This window comes from Pagrus pagrus, assembly GCF_965226575.1.
Source record: "Pagrus pagrus genome assembly, chromosome: 10".
Classification (NCBI taxonomy): Eukaryota; Metazoa; Chordata; class Actinopteri; order Spariformes; family Sparidae; genus Pagrus; species Pagrus pagrus.
In genome coordinates, this window is record NC_140194.1 from 12,469,966 (window position 1) to 12,497,014 (window position 27,049).

At 40.9% G+C, this 27,049-nt stretch overlaps 2 protein-coding genes across 4 annotated transcripts in view; both read right to left on the reverse strand.

Annotated features, from left to right (window-relative positions):
• The window catches only part of syt7a (synaptotagmin VIIa), an 88,787-nt gene extending 85,776 nt beyond the window's left edge, over nucleotides 1-3,011 (reverse strand). Inside the window, exon 1 of the mRNA XM_084364808.1 lies at nucleotides 1,485-3,011. Within this exon, the coding sequence (XP_084220934.1) occupies nucleotides 1,485-1,518 (34 nt within the window). The 5' untranslated portion in view covers nucleotides 1,519-3,011. The remainder of the gene's footprint in view (nucleotides 1-1,484) is intronic.
• A 3,432-nt stretch (nucleotides 3,012-6,443) lies between these two features.
• Nucleotides 6,444-25,072, reverse strand: slc25a22a (solute carrier family 25 member 22a). 3 transcript variants are annotated; one of them, XM_084363199.1, is made up of 11 exons: nucleotides 24,880-25,072; nucleotides 15,634-15,837; nucleotides 15,397-15,522; nucleotides 15,233-15,288; nucleotides 14,268-14,358; nucleotides 13,416-13,470; nucleotides 12,716-12,776; nucleotides 12,337-12,481; nucleotides 12,088-12,242; nucleotides 11,929-12,004; nucleotides 6,444-10,348 (listed from the first exon to the last, which is right to left on the reverse strand). In XM_084363199.1, exons 2-11 carry the CDS (start codon nucleotides 15,651-15,653, stop codon nucleotides 10,195-10,197), a joined length of 939 nt encoding a protein of 312 aa, XP_084219325.1. In that variant the 5' UTR covers nucleotides 15,654-15,837; nucleotides 24,880-25,072; the 3' UTR covers nucleotides 6,444-10,194. The 3 variants fall into 3 exon arrangements, with proteins under 3 accessions (XP_084219325.1, XP_084219324.1, XP_084219326.1); XM_084363198.1 differs by having other exon boundaries at nucleotides 24,774-25,072; XM_084363200.1 differs by lacking the exon at nucleotides 24,880-25,072 and adding an exon at nucleotides 19,942-20,100.
• Between the last annotated feature and the right edge of the window lie 1,977 nt (nucleotides 25,073-27,049).

Genomic DNA, 27,049 nt, shown 5'->3' on the forward strand with positions numbered 1-27,049 from the left:
GTATCACAAACTTGTATTAGGTGTGTAATTTTATTTGAAATGCGTTTAAATGTGACAATTAACAAAACGTAGTACTTCAGCTGGCATCCATATCCTGTTTATAATGTGAGTAGTAGCTAATAATAAGCTAGGCTATTGCTAGCTGGAGCTAACCGGCAAAAGTCGGTTACCAAGGCTACCAACAAGGTCACGTACTGTAGTCTGTAGCCGCAGCGGAGCGATGTTCACGTTTTGACTATCTAGAGGACTTTTTAGCCTTATTTTTTCCCTTCCTATCACGTCTGTGGAGGTCAGTTTGAAGTGACCTCACTGAGCTTCAATTTTGAAAAAACTTTTCTTCACGTAATGCTGAACGTTATCTTGTAAATGAAAAAATTAAGGCTGCTTTTTTTCCCCCTCAAGGGTTAGCTACGTTTTCATCCCTGACGGGCGGCACACAGGGGACTGCTCTCCTCCCCTCCTCTCCTCTCCTACCCACGGATGCTGCTGCTGCTGCTGCTGCTGCCGCCGCCGCTGCTCGCACACATCCCGGTACAGTATCATGTTGTTGGCCGTGTGTGGTGAGATCCCATTATCTCACATCACTGGGAAATTAACAAAAATGGCTCCTCCCACTCTGCCTTTTTGCTCTTTTACACCCCCCCCCCCCCCCTTCATCCGTCCTCTCTCCTCCCCATCCTCCCCTCCTCGGTAGCAGCAGGTGTTATTCTCGTGTAACCTGAAGATTTAGGTGGTAATTAGCATTACCTCTTAGCCCTTGGAGAGTTATTTATGCTTGGAGGTAACAGCAGGGGACACGAGTCGAGAGTGTTTGTGGGCACCCGATGAGAGGAGAAATCACGCCTCAAAAACACGTGGGAGAGATTACTCAAATATTCCTCCTTTGTGCCCTCTTTACCCCTCTCTCTCCGCTGCTGCCGCTCGGTTATCTCCATCTCTGCAGCCCGGTCCGTTTGTATTTTTTCACGCAGGATGTCGCACGCTGTAGTGGACCATAAACAACCTATATACACTTGGGTTTCATTGTAGCTACAGGCTTTGACCTTGTGTTATGTTGCCCTTAAGTAGCTATTATTAAAGCCCTGATCGTTGACAACACAAGGCAATGCATCCCCGGGAAAATCATGCATAATGATAAAGTGGCTACAACAGGTTCACAATTAATCGGTGCAAATGGACTAAAACAAGCAGCACTGGGCTAATGATAAGCATCCTTTCTAGGAGGCAAATAACTGCACTGATATTACATAATGACAGCCCACACTTTCCACTAACACCACCGGTCCAAAGATAAAGCCTCTGTCAGATATACAGACATATATATAAATGTATACGTTTGAACGCGGGGTGGTGTGTGACAGCACATCCCCACCTTATCATGTCAGGCAAGTCACCTCAGAGAGAAACAGCGGGTCAGAAATGAAACACCTTGAAACTGTCAGGGTGCTCCTCGCAAAGAGTGGCAATTCTTGACAGGATCTTACCTTTGCTATTGTCCTCTTCCCTGTTCAGATACATGGCTGTGACTTCACTCCAAGGCAAATAACGATGGCGTTGTCTCAGTGATCTGTTGGTACTCCTCTGTTGGCGTGTAGTCGGTCAACTCCACTGGATGTGGTTTGTAGTAGTAGCTGTTTATTGTTTTGTTGCTCCTCAACAGCCTCTCCTCTCCTCCTAGTGGATAGGTAGGCTAACCAGTTTGAGACTCACTCCCTCACTCTCTCTCTCTCTCACACACACACATACACACACACTCACACTCACTCACTATCTCCCTCCCTCTCTCTCCCTCTCTCTCTCCCCCTCTCTCTCTCTAATAACCACAGCTTCAGTGTGGCTCAGAGGACAAAATGGGAAAAAAGTGACTTTTTTGCAGCTGTTCCTCTCAAGTCTTCCCGTTTGCTCTGCCGCCACGTGCGATTATTGATTTGTTCCTGCATTCATTTGTCATTTTCAAATATTGCTTTGCATGTAATGAGGAGTGCAGTCGCAGTCCACCTATGGGACTCACATGGGTTAATTGGGAATCAACTCATTAGTGGTGGAAGAAGTGCACAGATCTGTTGAAGGATAATGCTGACGGAGGTTCTCAGTCATCCAGATCATGGTAATTCTAAGTGCTAAGTCGTAGGCGACTGGACTTTTAAAGGATAACTTCACCCAAAAATGAAAAATGTAGTCATAGTCACCTCTCTAGCTTCAAACAGTGTTCTGGGGACCTTATTTTCCTCTGAGAACAGCTTGTTCGTTCAGCTGTGGAAAACAAAAACAATCTGTTTGTATTATTACCTCATTAATATTGTAAATATTAAAATTCTAAGTTTGAACTTCTCCTCCAAAACTACATAATGCCCCTTTAAAGCAAAAAAAATTCAACTTTCTTCCCTCCTAGCATTCCCCTGTGGTGTCACTGTTGGTGCCGCTGTGTCGCAACAACAGCGTTAGCAACATGGTTACCACTAACAGCCTGGCTACTGTCTGTTCCTGTTTTGGTTGTGCAGTGGCAGATGTGCTTCATTTGTTTTTTTCAGGAAAAATCCACCCCAGTGGCAGACTGAATAGCATAATGAAGCAGAGGTTTACAAGGAACCAATCTAGATGTGGATTGTGTCATTTTTCTACAGCCGTTACACTGAGCAATTAGTATTTACTTCAAAATGATAAGTTAAAGCGAAAAAGTTGTCGACTGCCAGTTTAAACAAAGCAAAATCTACTAAAAGTAAAAGCACTTTGCTCTTTCAGATTTTAAAGACAGTCTCAAAACACATACAATATAAATGAACAATAGAATCTCACGGCAAGATAGACTGTATTGATTTATTATGACTGATTCATTAATGCATTTGAGTAGCAAGTAGCATTTTAATGTTGTTCCTGATCAATATAGAGTTAATTTTAGCTGCAGCTGGATGGTTTAATCCTTAGAAATGTATCAAAGTCTGTGAGATGATCGTATGTTTGGTATGTAGAATGGTACTGAAATGATTGGCGCTCACCACAAAATTGATTGCCAGCTATTTTGATAACTGATTTGTTATTTAGATGATCAATAAATAAATAAAAAATGCCCAAAACTGACGAGCTCTCCAGCTTCTCCGATAAGAGTATTTGTTGTTTCATCTCTGATTTACATGATTATAAAATGAACATGTTTGGGTTCTGGACTGCTGTTCAGATAAAACAGTACATTTGAAGACAATAAACTAAACCATGAATCAATCAATTGATAATCCACAGATAAATCAATAATGCCAAAAAATTTGTAACAATAGTTGACAAAATGGATGTTGCAAAAATATTAAAATATCACAGTGAAAAAATTGAAATACTAACGCAAGTGCAAGTACAAAACTGTACTTTCTTACAGTACTTGGGTAAATGTATTCAGTTACTTTCCACCTCTACGTTTCTTAAAGCACAATGACAAATTATTCATTAAGGCAGCAACATCCTGTGCTCAGAGTGACACATTTTAATGGTTCAATTTGTAAAATGTTGTGCTTTCGTGTCAGTAAACACGGATGTAAGGAGAGGAGAGGAGGAACCCATCTGGCCCTGTCACTTCAACCATGTCCCACCTGCTGCATATCCATATCCGTATCCCTTATACAAATGGTGGTCAGATGGTCTCGTATTCAAGACACTGTCCTGCGCGAGTTTATCAGCCACATTAGTAGGCATGGGCCAGAGATTAAGAGCTCTCAAGGAGTAATTGGGTGTGTCCTCTGCCAGTTTTTGATGCAAGGTGATGTGGCTGCTATGCAAATACTCATCAAATGAGATGCAGAAGTGAGGTGTAGATCATTTCACCACTCAGTATTCAGGCTGTCTTACATCACACATAGGCAGCCGTGTAAGTGGTGAAGGAACAGTTTCCCTTGACCTTGACTTAGTCCTGGAAATATCCAGTCGGGAGGCAATTTAAAACAATTTCTTCAATTATTTTTCCTTCTTGTTTCCAATTTGTGATGGAACTTCTTGCTACATGAAGCGGGTAGACTGAGGCCCCAGACATTATAAAATAAATGGGATAAGCGGAAGCAGTTATTAAAACTACAGCACAGGGCTAGAATCACCACTTTCCTGTTGGTTGTGCAATTAATCCATGATATTAAAGTGCACGCCCATCAACCAATAACCTCTGACCTGAAATCTTTACAATGCATCGACAAGGTCTGTAATGTTTTTATTGCACTTCAGTAGCTCTCAGTGAGCCTGAGTAATAAGTATGCAGCTTCTCCTTACAAGCCTGCCAAATAGAAAGCTAATATTCCATTCAATCATGTGGCTCTCTGATATCAAAGATTACAATTCAATAGGATATGAGTAGAGCTGTACTGTGGATGCAAATGCTGCGAGCGTTGCGATACCGCAGCTAACAGTTTGCCTGCATTTTGTCAATAGAGCTGGGAAGGTCATTTGCTCAAAGCATCCTGCAGTGATTTCCATTTGATTATATTTTGTTTTGCGCCGCGCTCCGTGCTATTTGTTCACTATTGAGAATCTTTTGCCATTTGTTAGGAGAATTCTCTGCAGACTAATTTGACCACAGCAGCCTATTCCCAGATTTTCCCCCTCCTGCGCTCCCAGCATCATTGTGCCTGTCACTGATGCATCTGTCTCCACTGGTATCTATAAATACCCCCTTCTCTCCCCTTCAAAAACCTGATTCCCATTGATTTAGTGACCCATATACACATCAACACCATCCCCTCCCTTCCTCCGGCACTCTTGCTTCTTCCCCCGATGGTCCTTTACTGTCTCCACTTCTTGATTTCCCCCTTTTCCTCCATCATTCTCTGCCTTTAAGATGAACTTAAACTATCCTTTCCTCCACCTTCTCTCCTCCTCTTTGCTGGAAAGTATGAAAGACTAAGAATAGTTCACGGTGGGAGCTTAAGTCATGACACATGAAAGGGATTTGAATGAGCATTAGAACAGTGGCTGGTGCTCATTTCTGTATTTCAAAGTCTTGTCATTGTGGTAAACTGAGCCTTGCTCTAATCTCTCATGTGTGTAAACACTGGAGTAGATAGTCTGATGAAAGGAATCTCTCAAAGAGGCACAAAATTCAATATATGAAATGTGAGTCTGGCTGAAATACGACCTGGATACAAAGACAGAGACGTATAGAGCGTGTGTCTGCCATTATATGAAGGTGATGTCTAATTATGCTGCAAAACAGCTGCCTGGAAACTAATGCTATAAACATTGATGTTGAAAACATAGCAAACAGCAGGGGATTAATAATGAATAAACCCCTGTCATAACATCAGTGAAACGTGCTGGATTCAAGAGGGGTTTTATGAGCCTCAAACATTTGGTGAGATCCACACAAAAAAACACATTTCCATATTCTTATCGTGCAACTTAAAACACACAGTGAGCCACACAGATAACAGATGAAAAAGACACATCTGTGCACAAGCAGCATCACAGCTGCAAGGGATAGAAACTTGCATGACTGACAGTGAGATAACCAGACACAGAGAGAGAGAGAGTGAGATCGGAGCGCGTGATCTACTGCCACACCGCCCCGGCATAGCATACACCTGTAGTATGTTGCACTGCTCTCACTCTTCCCACTCCCATCACGGCAGGACTGACAGCTCTCCTGCGACCCCACACTGACACCTGGTGGCTCCACGAGGCAGCAAATCATCACAACACAATGGTCTCAGCTGTTCTTGTTGGCCCGAGGACCCACAATGTCATCCTCTTCAAAACATGGCCCTGCTGTTTGGTTTTCACTGCTCTAGTGCAAACCACAAAAAAGGGCAGCTTGGGTCATTTGGTATTCTGTTGGATGACTGCTGGACCTTGAAATCTGCAAGCACATTGCTGCCAGTTAAAGGGAACAAAAGGGATGAGAGCTTGCCTTGATATTCAAAAAAAATTACTCCCATGGTAGGTCATGAGTATGAGATAAAAAAAGCAATTTTTTTTAGTCAAAATGTCAAAATTATGAGTTAAACCCCCAACATAATAGATAAAAATATCAAATTAGGCAAAAAGTCCTGATTATGAGATAGAAAATTGAGATTATGAGGTAAAAATCTGAAATTATGGGATTAAAAGTCTTAATTATATGTTAACATGTCAAAATGATGACAAAAAGTAAAAAGTATGAGATAAAAAGTCATAACTATGAGTTACAAAGTGATAAATACAAGATAAAAAGTCATATTTGTGAGGAAAAAGTCCAAATTTGGAGATGAAACCTACAAAATAACCGTCAAAATTATAAGATGAAAAGTCAAAATTATGAGATCAATTTCAACTTTTTATCCCATTATTATGACTAACCATGGGAATATTTTTTTTTCATCAATCTTAGTTTTTATCTTTTATTTTATTTCTTTAATTTTTTTTCTTTTTTTTGGCCAAAATGGGCTTTCATAGGAAGCGGCCGCAGTGACAAGCATGAAAAAAAAATTAGGCGATTTTAAGGACAGTCAGTTTATTGAACAGCAAATTTTGACAGGGAACACAATATTTCATTTTTCCATTGCATTGACAACAACGTGTAGGACAACTGTGTCATTCATAAACACCCTCTTTGTCACAGAGAGACTTTGTCGATAGACAGTGGGGTGTGTGTGTGTGTGTGTGTGTGTGTGTGTGTGTGTAGGGGGTCCTTGTTTTAAAGTGCTGTAATGCACAGTTCCTCTTGGAGGAAGACAACAGAGGTGGTTGAAGAGAGTTCAGACCCCAGAAGGCCTCCAAGATCCCCGATTGCATCATAAATTGTGTGATATTGTAATTGACAGTTGTGTTGTTGTGATTTTTTTTTCCTTTTGTGTGTGTGTCAAGTGTGTGTCCGTGTGTGGCTTCTACTTATTGCATATCAGTGAGCTGGTTCGTGAATTTTTCAGTGAATGTGTAATGCACAAATCTTTAGATTAAAATGTAATAAACTCTTCACTATAATTATAATACATCTCATAATATCTAAGTTACATTCTTATATCTGATTTCTTTAGAATATGTATAGGCGATATACATTTTGTGATGCTGATGGCTAACATAGTGGACACCATCCTCTTATCCTGTCGTCTCAGCCCTATGGATCAAGTTTTACAGACATAGATAAACTCTCTCAGAAAGACTAAAAAGTTAATCTCAATCAACATCGGACCTTAATCCATGTCTGCCAAAGCAGCACGCTGTTTGAAAAGGACTTTCTGAGTATAATCAAATCTCTTGTGCCTAATAATCCTTTGTGCTTTCTTTGATTGTATACACTCTAAGTCATACATTTGGTGTTTTAAAGCTCCTCTGCATCAAGCTGCACCCCCAGCTGGAGAGTGGACGGCAGAGGAGTGTGATAGATAGAAGGAAAGAGGGGGAGAGAGCATGGGTCTGACAATCAAAGAGAAAAATACTACCGCAGTGTCACACTAACAACTACACATCAACTACAGCACTACACAGTCAGACACACGCACGCACGCACGCACATACATAACCAAAAAATTCACAAAGGTCAGTGTAAATTCACAGCTGTGTAAAACAAAATGACTCTGCACCACATTTTCAGGATTCAACCAAAAACAGACAATCAAATCTGAAGGAGGGAAGAGTGGGGGAGGGGGGGGCTCAAAAATCATAACAATAATCTCAACAACAACACAAAAATAGGCATTATGATCACAATAACAGCGTATACATATGAGATGAACTGGCAATCGGAATGTTGAAAAAAACTACAACAGGAATTCATAAAGACGAGCTCTCACGAGGAGGCAGGCAGGTCTTTTTTTTTATTTGCCGTTTTCCTGTGGCTCAGCTTTCATCTGTCAACATGGCTGGAGGTGCCAGTCGATGTCTAGCAGTCCTTACGCCCCCCCTGACCTATGGCTTTCAGTTAAGACATCGATAACGCTGAGATTTGCTAGCATGTAAGTCAGTCGGTACAGCCTTGGTCGTTAGTGCAGCGACTTCGTGAAAGAAGCACCACTCAAAAATACAGGCGTTAAGATTTACAGTCTAATGTCAGCAGGTCAGTACTGGCCTTGTCCAAAGTGTGTTTCATTTTCTTTCATTTCCAGAGCAGTTTAAGTAGTGCCATAGGTCATTCACATAAAGCTAACTACATCTCTATCATCATTATATGATGCTTCATTTGGTCCCAGTTGATAAAACTGTAGGAAACGGGACAAAAGGCCAACCAATAGCTCAGGAGAAATGGCACCTCCAAAAACCATCGAACGTCTACACTAGTGTTCCCCTTTGCATACAAAAAAACTCATCAATACGCTGCATTTAAGTTCAAATGATGCTCGTTGCATTAAAAGATGTTCCTTCATTTGATAAGTCCACATCATCGTAACGTAAAATCACCACAATATGGATCGAGGGGGGAGCTGGAGAGGTAGGTGTGCAAATAAGCCATCATGTACAAAACAAACAATAAATCCTAAAACATAAAGTTCATATCATCTGCATATGTACAATATAGATAAGGTGGACACTTTGACACAGAGAAAACAACACATACAAATATATAGTGCTATACTGCCTATAGAAAGGAATATTGATAAATAGATCTCACTCCCACAAATGATAATACATTGAAGAGTTGCACAGTGCAACAGTACAACTGACGAGCTGCTTGAACAGCGGGAGTGAGGAAGGAATGTGATTGGGTAACACACATCAAAGTCACCTTGATCTCCGGCGAGATAAACCAATGGCAGGGCTTCAGTGTTGTGATGCATAAACGAGATACGACGGGGCTGCTTTCCCTCGCAGCTTAAAGCAAACAAAACCTCTAAAGCAAACAAGCAAAGACGTTTGGTAAATCTCATAAAACAGTGAAACCCCTTTAGTCCTCTGATAGAGAAATGTTTTTCATTAGCTCTTTGGGTCCTGCCACTGGATTCAAGTTCGGATAACGAATTGAAATCATGTAAACAATAATAATCGTGCCTGGATCTGAGGGGTATGAACTGCTCCGGCTGAGATCTCACTGGCTCCACAATGGATGACTGTACTCGCGAGGCCGCAGCATGTGACGTCTGACAGTTTGTAAGCGTAATTACTGAATATCTACGACTAATCTGGCGCTCTATTAAAATTACTTTCAACCCATTAAGTGTTCACAGCTTATGCTTTTATCTGAATCACACGGGGCTGCACTGCTCTCTGTGGACTGGAAATTTAAAGTGCGCTGCAGTGTTGGCCACAATCAAATCAGTGATGTCACAGCGCTGCCATCATCCGTCAAAGGCAAAACCCCTGCGGTGACATCACTGATTGGGGTGTGGCCACAAGTACAAGGCGCTTGACCCTTTGAGGGAAGCTTAGAAGCAGTTTTTGTGATTCTACGTGGATGTTAAACAATGTGTACATGTTGTTAGTGCATAATGCCCAAATGTTGTACACTGTCTCCTCAGTGTTGTGAGTGAAACACGAGATATCTTTCTTGCAAAACAGCCGAACCATTGTGGTAGTGCTAAATATCAGATGGAGCCTGATCTACTTAAAAAGCCAAGGCAATCAAAGTGTGCTCGGAGATGAATGGCTGAGTTCATTACAACCACTTACGGGAAGGGATGTGGCTTCTCAGGAAAGATCACAGGGGATGTGCTGCTTCCAAAGCAACGCATTCCCTGCACAGGCAGATGTTTTGCTATAATTCTACATATTCTGTCCTTTAAGACTTAAAATCAGGGGGAATTCTATGAATTGCATTTTTAGTAAATCTCCTAGCAGATCTAATGTTCTTAAATATCTGTCAAATTTAAGTACATGTGCATTTAATTTAGCTAGTTACAGTTTAAAAATCAGAATCAGTACTTTAAATTACTTATTTAGTACAGGTACTGTGGGGCTGGCTGAGCTGCAGCAACCAAGGGCAGTACATCTACTTTGAAATTCAACAATCATATTCAAAAAATGCAACAAAATGTAATCATAAAGCAATATTCCTTTAAAACTGATATCTGTGGCTTCATTTCCAGAGAGCGAGCTGAGCATGCCAACTGGAATTTTGTGCGCCACCACAGGCAGCTTGGCAAAACAAAGGCTCAATCCGAAACTATTTCAACATTCAACACAACAAATTTAAAACAAAATGTACTGGTTGGTCAGGCTTCGACCCGTCAAAAACTTTCTTCACAATGAGATGAATCCTCACACAATCGGTGTGATGCATTATGGGAGGGAAAGGCAGTAAGGAGGCGCTTCTTCTTAGTTGTCTTTTTTAGGCAAGAAGCTGAGGATGTATTCACCCACGCCCAGGAAGTAGACCACCTGGGCGATGCCAAACAGAGGCGCGATGACCAAGGCTCGACAGTAGGCTCCCTTCAGGAAGGCTGATGGACCCTCATTACGCAGGATTTTCCTAGAGAGGGAAGAAAGGCTCATTAAAACATACAGCCAAGTCGAGTTACGTGGCAGTAGATATGGTGCTGGTGGCCCTTTATTTCAACTGTCAAGTACTTCTCTCAGCTGCGAGAGCACAAAGACCACATGCAGTATACGACCCAATTTGTCCACTTTTATATTCCTTCTGGAGCCGTTGTTTTCTAGTACTGTAAGAATCCGAAGTATTAATCCAGCAGGGGTGGAAGTAACTAATTACAGCTACTCAAATTACTATAATTAAATCATTTATTTGGCAATCATAATTGAGCACTGAGTACAATTTTAATTAATCTCTGAACTTTTCATCTGCATTTTTGTAGCCAATAAGGCTTTTTGATCACAAACAGGCCAATGAAAACCCTGACATACAGACAAAAAACAAACAAACTCAGGTTTGGAGAGGTGATAATGACCACTGAGCAGAACACAGCTGGACTTGGGAGCCTGCTATTGATAAAGCATTAGACATCAATGGTTAAAAAGTGACTAATACTCTGAGTAGCATTTGAGAAGAATACTTTGTGCTTTTGCTTTAATATTATTTTAATACCAGCAGTTTTACTTGAAATTGAGTTATATTTCAGTAATGTAATTGTGCTGGTACATGAGTACTTCCAGTACTCTTTCCACCACTGTATATGAATAAATTATAGCTTGATACCATCCTTGTAAATTAGGGATGTTAATGATGAATCATTTATCGATTAATTTAACTTACTGATGGGCAAAAAAATACATTCTAGAGTATATTATTGACAAATACTTGCTTATTAAATATATCAACATGAAAAACAAAATATTGGCATGAGAAAATGTATTTAATAAAATACCAGTAATGTGTCATTTATAAAATACAAAAAGACACTTTTAGTAGCCTCAATATGGCCAGATGATTACGGGTTGCTCTGTGTAAGACAATGTACAGTAGATGAGAATTGTGTCAGGAGCTCTGGGAAAACGGGGAAAAAAGCAATTCAAAAACCAGAGGCAATCCAGGCACACTAAATAAGAACAAAAGCATCAAAAACGGGGGAAGGAAATATTAAAACGAGTGTATTATAGTGGCTAAATAATTAATAGGCCAGTCATTAAAAAAAGCAATATGTTTTCATCAGGGCTTTTCAGTAATTTCTCGCTCGTTTTTGATACTTTTTCTTATTTGGAGTGCCTCGATTGCCTCTGGTTTTTGATGGGTTGGCTTTTGTTGGGCCAGTAGTTGAATCAGATTAGATTTGAGCTTTTGTCATTCAAGTAACTTGGTGTTTCCTTTATCTGTCTTTTAAAATCTGATTTTGCATAAAACATAAATCAAGTCAGTGGTTAAAACAGTTTTCTAACGGAAAAACGTCCAAAATACTTCATATATAATTAATTATTAACTGATAATAGATTAAGGCAGTTGATTAATAATGAATCAATTGTATAATTTGCTAGTTCTGCTGTAGTTTTCCTTGTTTTTTGTTGAGATACTCTTTAAATAAATGTTGACTGTTCACTTGACGTGACTACACACACAGTCTCACACATGCTGCAGCGGAAAAGACATAATGAGGTCACCTGATACAGTCAGTCACTCCACTGTACGTGTCTTCTGTGCTTCCTCGGTTCAGTGACTGCAGTCTAGTCTTTATCACTGCAACACACAGAGAGCTCAGGTGAATATATAACATCACACCAACGGTGCACACGTCGCCCTAACAATGTCCCACTGCTCACCATCAACGGGGTTGACAGCAACAGCCGCTGTGCTCCCCGCGAGGCAGCCTGATATAAACGACACGTAGAAGGGAGCGGGCCCGTCTACGCCTCTCTTGCCCAGGTTGTTCAGGTTGGCAAACAGGGGGAAATAAATGATGGAGAAAGGAACATCCCTACAAAAAAAGAAAGAAAAAACACGGTTGATCCCAGTGAGTCTCATTACAGTTGGCTTGTAAAACTTCCACCTAGTTGCCAGACATGTTTTACCTGAGCAATGTGGCACCGAGGCCTTTATAGAGCCCAGCGATGCCCTTTTCCCTCAGTAATTCTCTGGTGAGCTGCATGGCTGTTGGGGACTTGGTCTCCACAGTGCCTGCTGCCACAGTCTCTGGCATCAGCTTCCTCTGAGCAGCTACAGACGCAACATTAATAACAGCAAGAGTTTCATTTAAAGGCTACTGTACAAGAATCACACAATGTTAAGAACAGGTATACAGGCAGACATTTTGAATTCATAACACTTCAAAGACAGCAGAATGAAGCCGTTGTAATATTTGACATGACCACATGAGGTCACTGTTTCTCCAGTTTATTCTCTACACTCCATTCTTCGCTAAATCACCATCTGGATTTAATTTCCTCTTACCAATTCTTCCAGCATCTTGGAGCTGGATTTTCAACATCTCCATAGGAGTTGTGACAATAACCTGCAACCAAACAAAATAAAAGCATCAGGTAACAATGTCAACATATGCACAGTGTGAGCAATTCAGCATAAGTGAATTTGAAACATGTGTCCAGTGTAAATCTACTGGCATCCGTGAGCTAAATGTCAACACTTGTTTTCCTCTCTAATCCACACAGTAGTAACTAGTTAACTGGATTAAGGGTGAGATGGCCATGTTCTCAGCGCAATCTTAATCCAAGGTCTGCTACACTTAATCTAATCATGCTCCTCGGGCTTGAAGCCTTTGCCCTCATTGACAACAGGCGTTTCCCTCTGACTCACTCACTCAGCGCACATGGCCAAGCATTCTCACAACGTCTTATCTGATCACTCAAATCTAGCTTTCAGTGTATCGCCAACTAACAGGACAACATTTCAGTGATTAAAAACCATTCATGAAAATTGGACTTTAGAGGTCGAGCTCAGATCACAGATAACAGAGACAAATGCAAAGTGCGAGCCTGTTTCCATCTCTCATTCTGACGTGGTCGTGGCTAATTCTGGCTGTAGGCAGAGACAAATGAGGCGATGGCTGAGCACATTAGCAGTGCTAAAGGCAGCGGTTCCAGATGGAGAACAGGAGGATGCAATTAAAGCAGCACCTCACTTACTCACTCACCTGGCATGTACCTGCCCCGCAACCAGCCATCATCTCTTTGACCAGAGTGAGTTTTCTGAAAAAGAAGAAGAAGAAGAAGAGAAAGGTCAGATTAAAGCACGCAAGAGACTGACGGTGTGAGAGCCAGACAACTTTATTTCTAGAAAAAGAGTTGTCACTACCTGCGTTGGTGATGCTAATCTTTGTCTTCCATATCAACATGTCAGGCGCAAGGGCGGATTAATAATTCACGAGGAGAGCGGCTGGGCCAGACAAGTCAATCATTCATCAGCCTGCATGTTTGTCACCATAGAGATAGATGCCCCAGAAACCTACGGGTTTATCTTTGCAGACAGTGCTCACGGGGGGACAATGGGCGCTTCATTTCAGCAACACCAGGCGACGGCTGCTAATGTTTTACATGACATACCATTGTGTGTGCTAATTAGGGAACACTTGTTGTGATATTCTGGGCCAACACAAATGTTTAAAATAACAATTTGGCCAATAGCTGATGCCAATACCAATGTGTTGTTTTTGGCTTGTTTATTTTGTTTTTGTTCTAATTCATTCCCCCTTTTGTGACGGGGAAACAAAGACATCTTCATCATAAAAAATAACTGTGTTAAAGTCATTCAGCTCTTCTTTAAACTACCTCTGAAGTGCACAAATTTGAATGTTAACTGCAGCATTACTAGCGAGAGATTCCTCGATGCCAATCTGACCGTCTTTTTTGGTTATGCTTTTCTGTCGACGATCTATTCCTTGTCCGTGTGTGTCGGGTTACATGTGTTAGTCAACACACCAGTTAATGAGTGTGAATGAGAGGAGTGCGTGTGTGTAAGTCAGACTGTCAGCGCTTTCATGCCTCACCCATCCTTGGAGAAGTGATGCCTGAAGAAGTCGTTGGCAGCCAATTTGATGGCTTTCTCTGGCGTGACTAGTGTCAAGTTCACCGCCGCACCTGGGAGGGAAAAAAGGACAAAGAGGAAGAAAAAGAAAAGAAGAAACAGACAAAGGACAGAGAATGAGTCAGTCTGTGGCAGATAGTTGTCCAGATTAATGCCTGTACCAGTGAGACAGATTCCTCAATTTGATGTCTGAAGCTGGAAGTAAGAATCTACCTAACAACTTTGATGCTCTCATTGTCTGCTTGCACAATGTAGAGTGAGTTTTCTGAACTGCACCTGTTACTTTATGTTACCTTCACCTCCAACCTCAGTGATCACAGTGCTTTTTCATCCTTAGGGATTCAAAGAATTCAAAGGCTTTATGGTCATGTGCAGAAATAAACATGTTATCAAGCAATACAATTCTTAGTTCACTATGTCTCTCCCAAATACTGTACCATAATAAACCTATTTACAAATATATAATAGAAACAAATAAAAAAGAGAAGGATAAAAAATAAACACGTATTCATATACACTGATACATACTGAGGGAGTATAAAGAAAGTGCAAAATCCTACTTTTATAATTTGAGTACATGTACTTTACCACATTTAATTGAGTAAAGAAGTATGACTACTTTTACCAGAGTCTTTTTAAGTATTTGTAACATCATCAAATGTGGCTATAATGACTAAGTGGGGAAAGGCAAGTATTAAAACATGTACAGCAGTCTGACAACTTGCCTGGCTCTACTACTCAACTGTGATAACTGAGGCTGGAGGCGAAAGTAATGTTAGTGCAGAGCTGACAGGATGTAAACAGACATGCAGTTTGTAAAACAGTTACAGGTCACACTACATTGTGCAAGTAGAGGAATGTTCACGCTTGTCCAACACTTCAGCATTAATCACAACAACCTTCAGTCACTTCAAGTTAAAAACTTACCTCGGTACATCCCAAAGTACCCCTCCGACCGGATGGTCTTAATAAGGCAATCTGACCTGAAATACAATTACAAAATGTGGTGTTATTCTGAGAATCTGATGACGACCTGAGTGATACTGCCAGTTAGTCCTGACAATGAGATGTAAAATCCAGAAATCTCTTACATGCTGGTGTAAAGGCGAGATCCATTTTGCTGGTTTTGCAAGCGAGTCTTGGCCAGGTCAATGGGAAACACACAGGTCACTCCAATTAGGCCAGCGATCCCCCCATTGATCAATTTGGCAGGCAAACTGGATGAAGGTGACAGAGGAAGAGACAAAAAAATATAAAATATGACAGGCGGATAGATGAAACAAAGGCCACAGTGCTGCTATTTGTAGTCATTCTACATTCAGCCTTACCTGATCTGCTTGTCAGCCATTTATGTCAAGCCCTGGCTAGTCAAAGTGTCAATCTGTGTGTTAGCTAGACACTCGGTAGGTTGTCCTTGTCTTTTGCTGTTTGGTTACAGTAGTGTGTTGCTGTCCAAGTGTGGATTATGTAGTCTGATAATGCTTTGTCCACTTGTCTCCTTTCAGTTGTTGTTAGTTTAATTCAGGGGATATCTGCAAAGAAATAGGAAAGGACCTGATCAGATTAAACACTCTCTCTTAACAGAAACAGTCCAACAAACAGAGGATCAGTACATTTCAATAGTTCATTAATAGGCTTGCTTTTACATCACGCTGCAGAAACTGCAAATACTAGTTCCACCCCCCGAAATCTAGATCGACAATTGTTTTTATCATCAGTTATTAATCGCTCTACATATGTCTATCACAGCTTCCTGAAGCCCAAGGTGCTGTGATTAAATCGCTTGTCTTGTTACATTATGTTCACTTCATTTAGCAGACACTTCTGTCCGAAGGAATAAGAACTAAAGTCATCAAAAATTGGACATGCAACCCTCCTTTATAAACAGCTAAAAGCGTTGTAGAGAGCTGCATCTTAAGTGAGATGTGAGATGGAGGCGCTACCGTGAGGTGTTGATGTGCAACCCGATCCTCAAACCACAGCAGAAGCTGCTATACTGACTGCAGTGAGGAGTTCTTTCTACCACCGTGTAACCCACACATTTTTTAAATGAGAGATGCAGTTTTGGTAATCTGATTTTTACAAGTCTTTCTGAATGAAAAGGGAATTTATCTTATTCCTTGTATTAAATGGTGAAAAAGTAGCCGTGTGCAGTTATACAGAAGATTTAGGAGGTTGCTGTACACTGAGATACATCCGAGATGCATCAAGAATCATTGTGCATTTAAGTCGTCAACAGGTGAATCATTATCAACCAGTCCACACAGAACTGCCTTTTTCACTCCTAAAATCAGAGGTGGGAATTGTGGAGTCATCAAGTCATCTCCATGCCATGTATTTGTTCTGTTCATGCACTAAACCAGCTGAGTCCAATCAGCACATCTCTTCAGCCAGGAAGGTGAGCTAATTAGTGAATGCACCTGGTTCAGTGACTGAGCAGAATAAATACATGGCATGGAGATGACTTGATGACTCCACAATTCCCACCTCTGCCTAAAATGTAGCTTTCCTTAAAAAGTCACCAGTCTTTCTGACTTTGGGGAAGAAATTTTAATCACAAGAGAAAGATCTTCATTGATACTGCCCTCAGCTACAGATGGGCTGGCAAGTCAGCAACATTTAGTCTTGGCATGGCATCACTAGCTGACAACACACTGACAAAATGCTCACATGATAGTTGGGCAACTGAAGCTGAGCTCAGTTAAAATAAGCGACTCATGATAAACCACAGATGAATGTGAGGGCCTCAACAAAGCAAATAAAAAACCTTTTTAAAAGGTCAGAAGTATTTAATCCAACCAGCACTCCAAAGGCCAAACATTCAGAAGAAAAGCAGCAAATCCTCACAAATGAGAAGCTAGAGTGAAGGAATGCAAGAGTTGCTATTACTCAAAAACTCTGTATTTCACCTTTCACTTCCTAAATAAGGACAATGACACAAGATACATTTCCATATTTTACTATGATGCAGCATAATTTGCCAATATTTTCTAACGGCTCCTTAAAAATAGAGCTTTACCAATCACTGTAGAGGGATTATGTTCTGCAAACAGATCTACAACCACTGCAACATCTGTGCGTCATGTGTGTCCTTGAACGCTCATGTTTTATGCATAAGCTCCTTCACTGTGACGCTGGAGTCATACAGGATATCTTCTGCATGCTATAACACTTGTTTTTGAGCAAACAGATGTGATACATCTAACGTTGCCAAGATGCTCCCTATTTTTGGTACAGTTTGCCCTCATTGTGAAAAGATGCTGCTTCCCATTTCCCCTTTCATTCTCTCCACCCCCTCCATCCACCAATCACAACCTGCCTTTGCGCCTGCAACCCGCCTCCTCCCATCTTCTCCTCAGCGACCCTCCCCCCTCAGTCACGAGTCACGACTCTCAAACACAGCTTTTCCGTCTCACATCTTTGCTGACTTGTGGCTTTCTTTTATGAAGTGCAACTGCACACATACGTATGCATCTCTAATTCCTCAGATTCCTTTTCAGAGGGACTGTGCAGCGTGCATGGATGTTTAGGTCTCTGATGATAACTGTATCTCGGCATGAATGCGCCTGTGGTCTGGTTTGTTTGGTTTGGATGGGGACTTGAGGCCCTCACTGGCTGCTCCAGAGGTGGAGGAGGGAGGAGGAGAGGGGGAGTCAGACCAGGTCAGCGAGCTGCCTCTCTGGTCTCTGTTGGCTGGGTGTTCTCCTCTCACCTCCCTGGAGCTTCACACAGCCGCCTCCACAGCCCTCCTCTGTCGCTTTTATCCCTCTAACTGTTTATCGACCTCAACGTTTTCTCACCCAGCAGCCCACCTTCTCACACGCTACTTTTGTTTCCCTATTTCCTGTCACTGACTTCCTTATAAACTCCACAGTCAGCACAGTGATTTCCCTTCATTTTCACAGGAGACTATATGCTCTGTTGGTAGAAAATGTATGGCTGTTAAAGAGCACTGCAGTCCTACATGAGTCACCCATCAAACTGGCATCTCCCTCATTTTTTTTTACCGTGCTTGCGGCGTTGCTCGTCCACTTCACTTTATCTACAACATACAACTGAGTCTGCAGCAGGACATTTATTTGACCCACAGTCACAGCCTGGCTGTACTGTCTTGTCAGGACAATTGGGAGTCTGTATGGAAACAACTGGCCTCAGTGTGCAGAGTCTGCAGCACAGTCTCATCTCTCATCAACGAAGTCTCCAAGGAATTCCTTTTATTCCCACAGCACAAGAAAAAATAACAAACTGCAGGGGATCTGGTATTTATTCTCTCCAGACTCAGGGTGGGACAAAGTAGTGCTACAGCAACATACTGTATCTCTTGTGATACCACTGTTGATACACTGATGTCAAATATAGACATTTTTATTAAAGCATGCAGCCGCTCTGAACAGATTCCTGACAATTTGTCGCTACTCTCTCTGTAAACTTAATTTACACAGATTGAAAATAATTTAGTTGTATCCTTCCTTTCAACAGCTTGATCCCAGTTTGTGGATTCACGACATTCAACATATCTCGAAATCATATCTTGAGATACTCTGTGATTCCCACCCTTAGCCCGGACTAAACCATCAAAGAGAAGTCACTTCTGACAAGACCCGATAAAGTAGACAATAAAATACCTTTTAAAGTGACTGAAACTTCTTGATCAAACTATCCAACCTTAACTGACTTTAAACATCTCTGTCCTACATTCACACAGAGGTCATATTTTGAGTTTGTCCCACTAGAGCAGATAAGCACTGATGAGTAAACAATAGACAAGGTGATTGTGCAACTTGGCTGCCATGCAGAACTTTTAACATAACTCATACCCCAAAAACAACTATAGGACACACTTGATTAAAGAGCTACTTCAGAGTCCGGGCACCGACAGATAACAGCTCTGTTTTTGACCCTTGATCATCGTTTCAACTTGAGCAACGAGGCAATAAACACTGTTTCACTGACAAGGACACTTACGTTAAACATTGTCAGTAACAAAGCAGGAGATCTTATTTTGCAGGATGTCAGGATATTAAATTAACTTATCTTATACACTTATATCAACACATACCATACACGATTATTTAAATTGATGATTATTGCAAAATAAAACATAACAATAATTATTACATAATAGGTTGGTTATTATGTAATTGAAGTGTTATGTAGTTGAGGTAATATGTAGAAGAATACAATGAATAAAATGATCGTAACACATGCTCTTAAATCTCTCTGGAAGCAATTTCAACTCAGGATCAATTGTTTACTGTGCAATTTTAGACAATTTAGATTTAAGACTTACACTGAGATGATAGCTGGTAACAAATGGCATGGCAAAGGCAACATTTTACGAAACCTTTTTCCACTTCTTTTGATTGATTTTCTAACATTGTTCAACCATTATAAGCACATTTAAATAAAAGAAGAAACAGGGGAGATGAGAATCTCTTCTGTTCAAAAATCCAGAACATACATGCAGCCAGTGGCTCAGATTAATCTGCTCCGTCTCAATTGCAAAAGCCTCACAAAAGGATAAATATATAGCACTGCAGCTACTGACAATCTGGAGCCAAATCCAAGCCAGATCATTTCCTAGGCAAAACTCCATGCAAATTCCTTTCATTCAAATCAACCAGAGAAAAATTTACCTTATCCATGACAGCTCCTGAACTACCTCCCTGTCCTCGAGTGCCAACCAGAGTTAAGGTCTTGCTGACTAAACGACCGTGAGTTTGGTGATTGACAGGAGGAAGTGACTGGCTGTGTTGGTCAGCAGTCCGCTCACGTGACTGTGGCTTAGTCGGCAAAGAAAGGAAAAATAACACGGACCCTTCCTCATTAGCTTAGAGCAGGCTGTTGTTATCAGTCCATCTGTCTCACATGAACTGGTTTGATTAACTCGCTGTGAGCTCTAAGCCACCAACAGAGGAGCTGCACCAAGGAGTGTGTTCCTGCAATCCTCCATCAGATGTCAAGTACTTTTCTCAGCTGCAAGAGCACAAAGGCCACGTCAAATATACAACCCCAATCTGTCCACTTTTACTTCCTTCTGGAGCTATTTTTCTAATATTAATCAAAAGTATTAATTTGTTGGTAGGACTTTAGTCAACAGCAAAGCTCCTCTGAGCTGGTATTACATGACTTACTTCAAGCTTGATATATCCTTGTGCTTTAGGGCCGATTAAAAATGTATGAACCAACAATCAGAGATGGGCATAAATTGAGTAAAATACCAAATACTGGTATGAGTAAATATTATATATTTATATTCAATATGATATATATTTATATTTAATTAAAACACAAGTACATTTGAAGCGACATACTGTTGATGATTATCATACTGTGTACATTTGCTTATATCTGATATTATATTGAATTCTACCATATTAACATTAATTAAAAGAATAATATTTCAAGTTTATATCAAGTTTCATGTCTGTCATGACATAGTATTTTATGAAACTTTAATAAAGCATTTGCTCAACCAAGAAACCCATCTGTTTTCATTCAGTTAAGGGTCATTAACTGAAATTAAAATTATAATGGGGCCCACAGGCCAAAGATGGCCCACCAGGTTCAATTTGGCCCGGCAGATGTTTCTAGCAAATATATACAAGTATAGGATTTAATCAACTACAATATTACTTGGAGGTTTTTTTTATGTGAGGTTAAATGCTCTTTAAATAAGTAGGAACCCTTGTTATTAACTATTTTTCATAGTGAACATGGCAGGAGGAGCGACACTGTGCAGGAATTCAGACAATTTAGGGAATCTTAGTGCCATTTTGCATCTTAATATTACAGTACAATAAGTGATTGCTTTTTGGCCAAAGATTCACCCTCAAGTTTCAGTTGTGGACAGAGGGTAAAGGTTGGGCACCCCATTCTATCCAAACAATATTATAACATTTAGCCTTTTAGTAGCCTCAATATGGGTTGGATTTCGTTGGGCCAGTTCTTGAAAAGCGACAGACAGGAGCTCCTCAGTTAAAATTAAGTCATTGTTTTGAGTTATTTAGTTTATCATCCAAGTAACTTGGTATTTACTTTATCTGTTCTTTGAACTCCCAATGTAGCCGACTCTAACATAGATCAAGTAAGTGTTTAAAACACTTTGCTAATGGAAAAACCTCCAACATAGTCCATACATTATTAACGATTATTCAATAATCGATGTTAAGGCAGTCGACTATCAATTAAAGAAACTGCTTTAAATCTTTCGCTCTAAAACTGTTTGTCGCATCGAATATCACTAAAAGGACCAGGTTTAAAATAGTTCTCAGCATTGACAGATGTATTTCTACAGTTCTTCACTGTAAATCTGACAGCTGCTGTGATGCTGTTATCGTGCTTTTTTCAGATACTGGTTTATAGGATGCCGTCTATTTTTGGACATCTACAGCACTGCGGAAACAAGGGATGAAATTTGTGGTGTCACAGATAAATCTGATTACTATTCCCTCTTCCTTCCAGCATCAGGATTATAAACCTAATACCTACTTATGAAAGCTCTCCGGCAATCTCCATTTACAACCAGTGGAGTGAGTGGAGGCATAGTGGATGCATTTCCACTACAGGTCCTCTATAGCTGAGTTTCATGTTGCAGCTATTAAACCTGCACAGTGATGCATTGTTGTAATCACCTGCTGTGGATCAGAAATAAGAGTTCAACTTTCAGGCAGCCAAAATGCCCATCAGTGCAGAGAGGCGGTGTTGTGTTTAGTCCCTCCTGACACCACAGGTATCTCTGGTGGCCCAGTTTCTAAAGTCACCTGGGGCCTCTCCCTTGCATCGTGTCTGTTTTGCCTCCCTCTCAGCTTTCTTACTTCCTTGATAGGCAAATAATAACGCCACTGTGTGCTGACTTTCCTTAGATAGAAAGCCAGCATTGAAGCATCTGGTTACAGATTACAGTAAGGCCTTGGATGGCCTAAAGGATTCTTTCACACAACGGCACAGCATCTTTCCACCAGCATTTCCATTCGGTGCACACATACGGTACCAGTGACATTTAGCTGTCCTTGGCTTTGGGATGTTAGCTTTCTGTCAGGCATGGCTATATGTGTGTAGCCCTGCATAAAGATTACATTAATATTTAACACAGTGTTGTTGTCCTACTGAATGAAAGCCAAAAAGGTACAACAGTTCCACTGGAAAGCATAGGATGTCACCCTACACGCAGGAATGACTCACCTCATCAATTATTTCAGGGCGACTGCTTGGCCTCGACATAACCGATCCAACGCACTGGTCACGATGAAAAAAAGTTACTTCTTTTAAAAGCATGCATTGCAGTAAGTTTGCACATCCTCCTGACATCTTGCTCAGCAGTAACGTTCCCGTGCATTTTGGGAGTCTGAGCAGAGATGAGAGGACACATAGAAAAGCAAGGTGCTTCAAGGATAAGTTCACCCCAAAATTTAAATTAAATCATTATCTATTCACTTTCATGCTGATGGAAAGTCAGGTGAAGATTTGTAGTCCACAAATCATTTCTGGAGCTTCACTGCAAAACAGCGTTGCAGCATTCTCAGACTATAGAGAAGTGACTAGGGTTGCAGTAACATACCGTTTTTAAGGTATACCATGCTATGAAAACTGATGGCTATGATACCTTGTACATTTGTTTAACTATAGTATTAAATTCTATCATTTTTTTTGGACGGCTATCGTACGGTGACAATCTCGTACTGCTGCAACCCTACGCGGGACTTATTTTAAAACGTAAAATAAATAAATTAAAAAAACAGGTGGTGTAAGTCTCTGTAACCCAGAGTTTCCAAATTGATTTGAAAAGACATTTTTTACACCCTCGACAAATTTGCCTTTTTGGGCTTTTTATGTATTTATCTTTACCCCCCTCATCTTTGCTGAAACTCCCAAAAAGCACACATAAGGGAGAATTACGGCCAAGTAAGATGTCAGGAGGAACTCTCCATCAGCATGAGGCTCAGCAGATAATGATTAAATTATTGTTTCTGGGTGAACTCATCCTTTAAAGCAACTTGCCTTTTTATGAACTCCCTCATCTCTGCTCAAACTCCCAAAAAAGCCCCTAAAGCACTGAGTAGCTAATGACTACATTTTTATCATTTGGTGAATTTATACCTTAAAATAGAAATGGCCTCCAACAAGATACTCAGCAGTAATAAGCAATTACACTTCTGAAAGTTAGGGATATTATGATTTTTTTGTGTTTCACTTGATTGTTTCTTCCGTGACTGAATCTGAATTTTTATTGTGTGTTTTATGAATATTTTTGGTCCCCAAAAATAATGCGACACATTATATTAGACTTGTACTACATATCCATATACATGTATATATGCACCCATATCCCAATATCCCCAACTACTTTTGAGTAATGTAATTAAAAGGGGTGATGCTGGATAATGAGCACTACTTCGTACAACTTGTGTTATTTGTTGTTTTTATTCTCTATCCTGTGATTTTGTTGCGTTACGTCTTTTACTTGTAAAATGTCTGTTTCTATCTGAGTACTTCTCCCAACAGTGGTAATTACACAGAGGTATCTACTTAAGCAGTTTACAACACAAGCACTTAATACTTTAAACTTGACTTTAAACTTGAGTTTAGTAGTATGCAACACATTTCATTAGACTTGTATTGCATATCCATGCACATGCATATATGCACCCATATCCCAATATCCCCAACTACTTTTGAATAGTGTATTTCATTCCTTCTTTCCATCCTGTACTAACAAGTGACAGTATGTCACTGGTTAGCTAGAGTCTGCATGACTTTCCTCTACCAATGAGAAAGGAGGTGGGTACAGTTTAAGTGGGTTTACCCTCCACTACCAACATCCCAGCCCACATGATAATCACACCGTCACTGCTGAGCGGAAGCCGGCAGAGGGCGGCCGCAGCGGCCCCCTTCAGGTCCGGGGGAGATTCGGTAACTGGTCCCGTTACTCTGCGGTAACATCCATAACAGAGCGAGCTAACATGTCCATAAAAACCACGAGCCGTGACATAACACGTTCACCGTTAACATCATCATGAATAACTGTTAGACCTCCGTTCAATGGCTGGTCGGTTTTATGGGAAAAATATGACATAATAACCGGCATATAACGACCCCTGTATCACCGTTATTCGTGATCCATAACGTTAATGCCGACACTGCACTAGCTTGAAATGCAATAGGCCGGCCGTGAACGTTACATCTCTGAACCCACCATATGTTAAAATGTAATGTTTGCCACATAACGGAAAAATGATTTACAGCCTCACACATCGAAGCGACAACCTCACACACACGCAAAACAATCGTGACCCACAATGAAATCAAGCTAGCTCTGCACGTTATCTCTATTTGTTAAACAGAAATGTAGCTTAACGTGTCGCCTTCACGTTATTCCCCCAGGTGAGGTTCTTTAACGGCTGTAAGCCAATACACACATTTTGTGACTCAGACACCAACAACACTGTAACTGTCTACATCTACATACCACATAGAGCCGTGTCCGTTATCTGTCCCGGTGTGGCTGAGGGGGGGAAATCAAAGCCTTTTTCACTCTGTATCTTTGGCTGACACACCGACAAAAGCTAACCTACCGGCGTTAGTAGCATTTGAGTCCAGCGGAGGGAGGTAAGAGGAGGTGGGAGTGAAAGCAGGCAGGCAGGCAGGGAGGCAGGGAGGGGGAGCAGCCTGACTGGCGATGGAGGAGGAGGAGGAGAGGGAGGAGGAATAAAAAAAAAACACAGCAAAGGGATTTAAAAGGGTCCTCTAGTGGCATGTAGTAGAAATGCAGACACATATTTTATGTGCAGGTGTAGGGGTGGGGGATGGGGGACAGCGTCATCATGATGACGACTCAACCCAATGACCTTGAACACAAAAATAGAAGGGAGAAATGGCTACAGTTGAGATATTTGGGATGACAGGCAGCGTGCAGCAATAAACGTGCCTGAAACAACCAGGGACTCACTGTAGGATAGTGAGAGAGACACCCCTACTGGAGGTGAGACTAAACACAAGAAAGTCCTCCATATTTAAAATGTTTTACTGGAAAAGTGGTTAAATTGACAAATACTGTGATAAAAGGAGTGCAAATTAAAACGAACAGAATATGAATATCTTAATGCATTGAGGGAAGTTGCCAAAATGCATCCCTTTATTAGCAAAATGACCTAAATACATCCTCTCGTTAACCTGCCATTCCCCCTTCTCCGTTCCCTAGTAGCACAAAGAGTAGAGGAGCAGAGTAGTCCTTTGGTCGGTTTAGTCTGCTTGACTCATTGATCCTTTGATCCTTTATCTATCGCAAATCGCCCACTGAATACAGTATTATATACACAGAAGAACCAAAATTGGAAATACCAAATATGAAGGTCTATGGTCGTATTGTTGTCCGTTGGTCTGAGGAGCGAAGGAGTGAATAACTCGGAGTAGAAAGCCTTGTAGACGTAGGTATTAACCAGGAGGATGCTGATAAGAGATTAGAAGCTATTGTTGTTACATACAGTACACCTTATCCAGTCACATTCTTGTCTTATCGTCAAACGCGATCGCACATATATTGTTTGGTTTAACTACTATTCAAGCCAATGGATGTTTGCAACATTTACCCCATGCATTCTGGACATGGCCGAAGGAAAGGTTTGGACAAATCTATATATTTTTTTTTTTTTACAAAGAAACTTGAAGTTCAACTCTTTGATTGCCTACCTGCATGCCACGCCTTCACAGGCTGTAACAGCATAAGTAGTTGATACAGGAAAGGGAAAACAACAGCTCTTTACAAAGCTGCAGACCCTTCGTGTTGATTTATAAGAATAGTCAAGCTTTGGATTATGTGACAGCCTGGACGAAGCATTGCCTGTGGCAAGAAAATATGCCCTCCATCTGTCAAGTCCAGTCAATTTTATTTATATAGCCCAAATCACAAATCACAATGCCTCGGAAGGCTTTACAATGTCGACAGTGTACGACACAGCGACACAACTGCCCCCAACTGGAGATGCTTTCAAGCTGCATGTTCTGAGAGCAACATGTCAGACTTCCAGAGGCACTTCCCTAGAATCCCATCGGAAAAGGCTTAACAGTCAAAGAAGGATCCACATTGTTCCAGAAACAAGCTGCTGTGCTGGAGCTCAGGAACACCACAATGTCAGTGCCTTTCAGTGTGATGTCAGATGATGTGCACTGAGTTTTGCTCCTGCTCTTCTCCTGAGTGTCCAAACATGAAACACGTTGTCAAGAGGATGATGTGGATGAGTGACATGCTACAATGTTAAATAAGTGGTCTGATTAAAGTGTATTTTTTTGGTGTCCAGACTGACTGCAGACATGCTATTTATGGCCATTTCATATACCTGGAACAAGTCATAATTTTTTTTTAATGTAGACCATTTGCTACAGAAACGTTATGTTTATTACTGGATTCAGCACAGTCATACCTCTACACCCAAGGTGTTTGTGGGATTATCCCAGCCAAAGCTGCTTAAAAGTAAATTAATGCATTCATCTTCGACCTTCATACTTAATATTTACACGTATTGGGTTCCTTGTATGTAGTGCTGTACACATTCTGTTCCTCTGACATGTAATTGAACAACCTGCCCAGTGGCACACGAAATTTGGGATCAATCACAGCTTGCATTATGAATTTACATGAGCTCAGGTGCATCATGTACTGTTTGGCCCTTCACTTTTGCAGAAAATATTTTTATTGACGAATCCGCTTCATATGTTGTAGACCTTAGAGTATATGAAAATCATTGT

What these genes read in the sequence shown, in the direction of transcription:
- slc25a22a (XM_084363199.1), bottom strand. Translation starts at nt 15,653, where the DNA reads ATGGCTGACAAGCAGATCAG. An exon ending in GTACTTTGGGATGTACCGAG is followed by an intron (nt 14,359 to 15,232) that starts GTAAGTTTTTAA and finishes TTTCCCTCCCAG; the next exon opens with GTGCGGCGGTGAACTTGACA. An exon ending in TGCTGTCAACCCCGTTGATG is followed by an intron (nt 12,005 to 12,087) that starts GTGAGCAGTGGG and finishes TGTGTGTTGCAG; the next exon opens with TGATAAAGACTAGACTGCAG.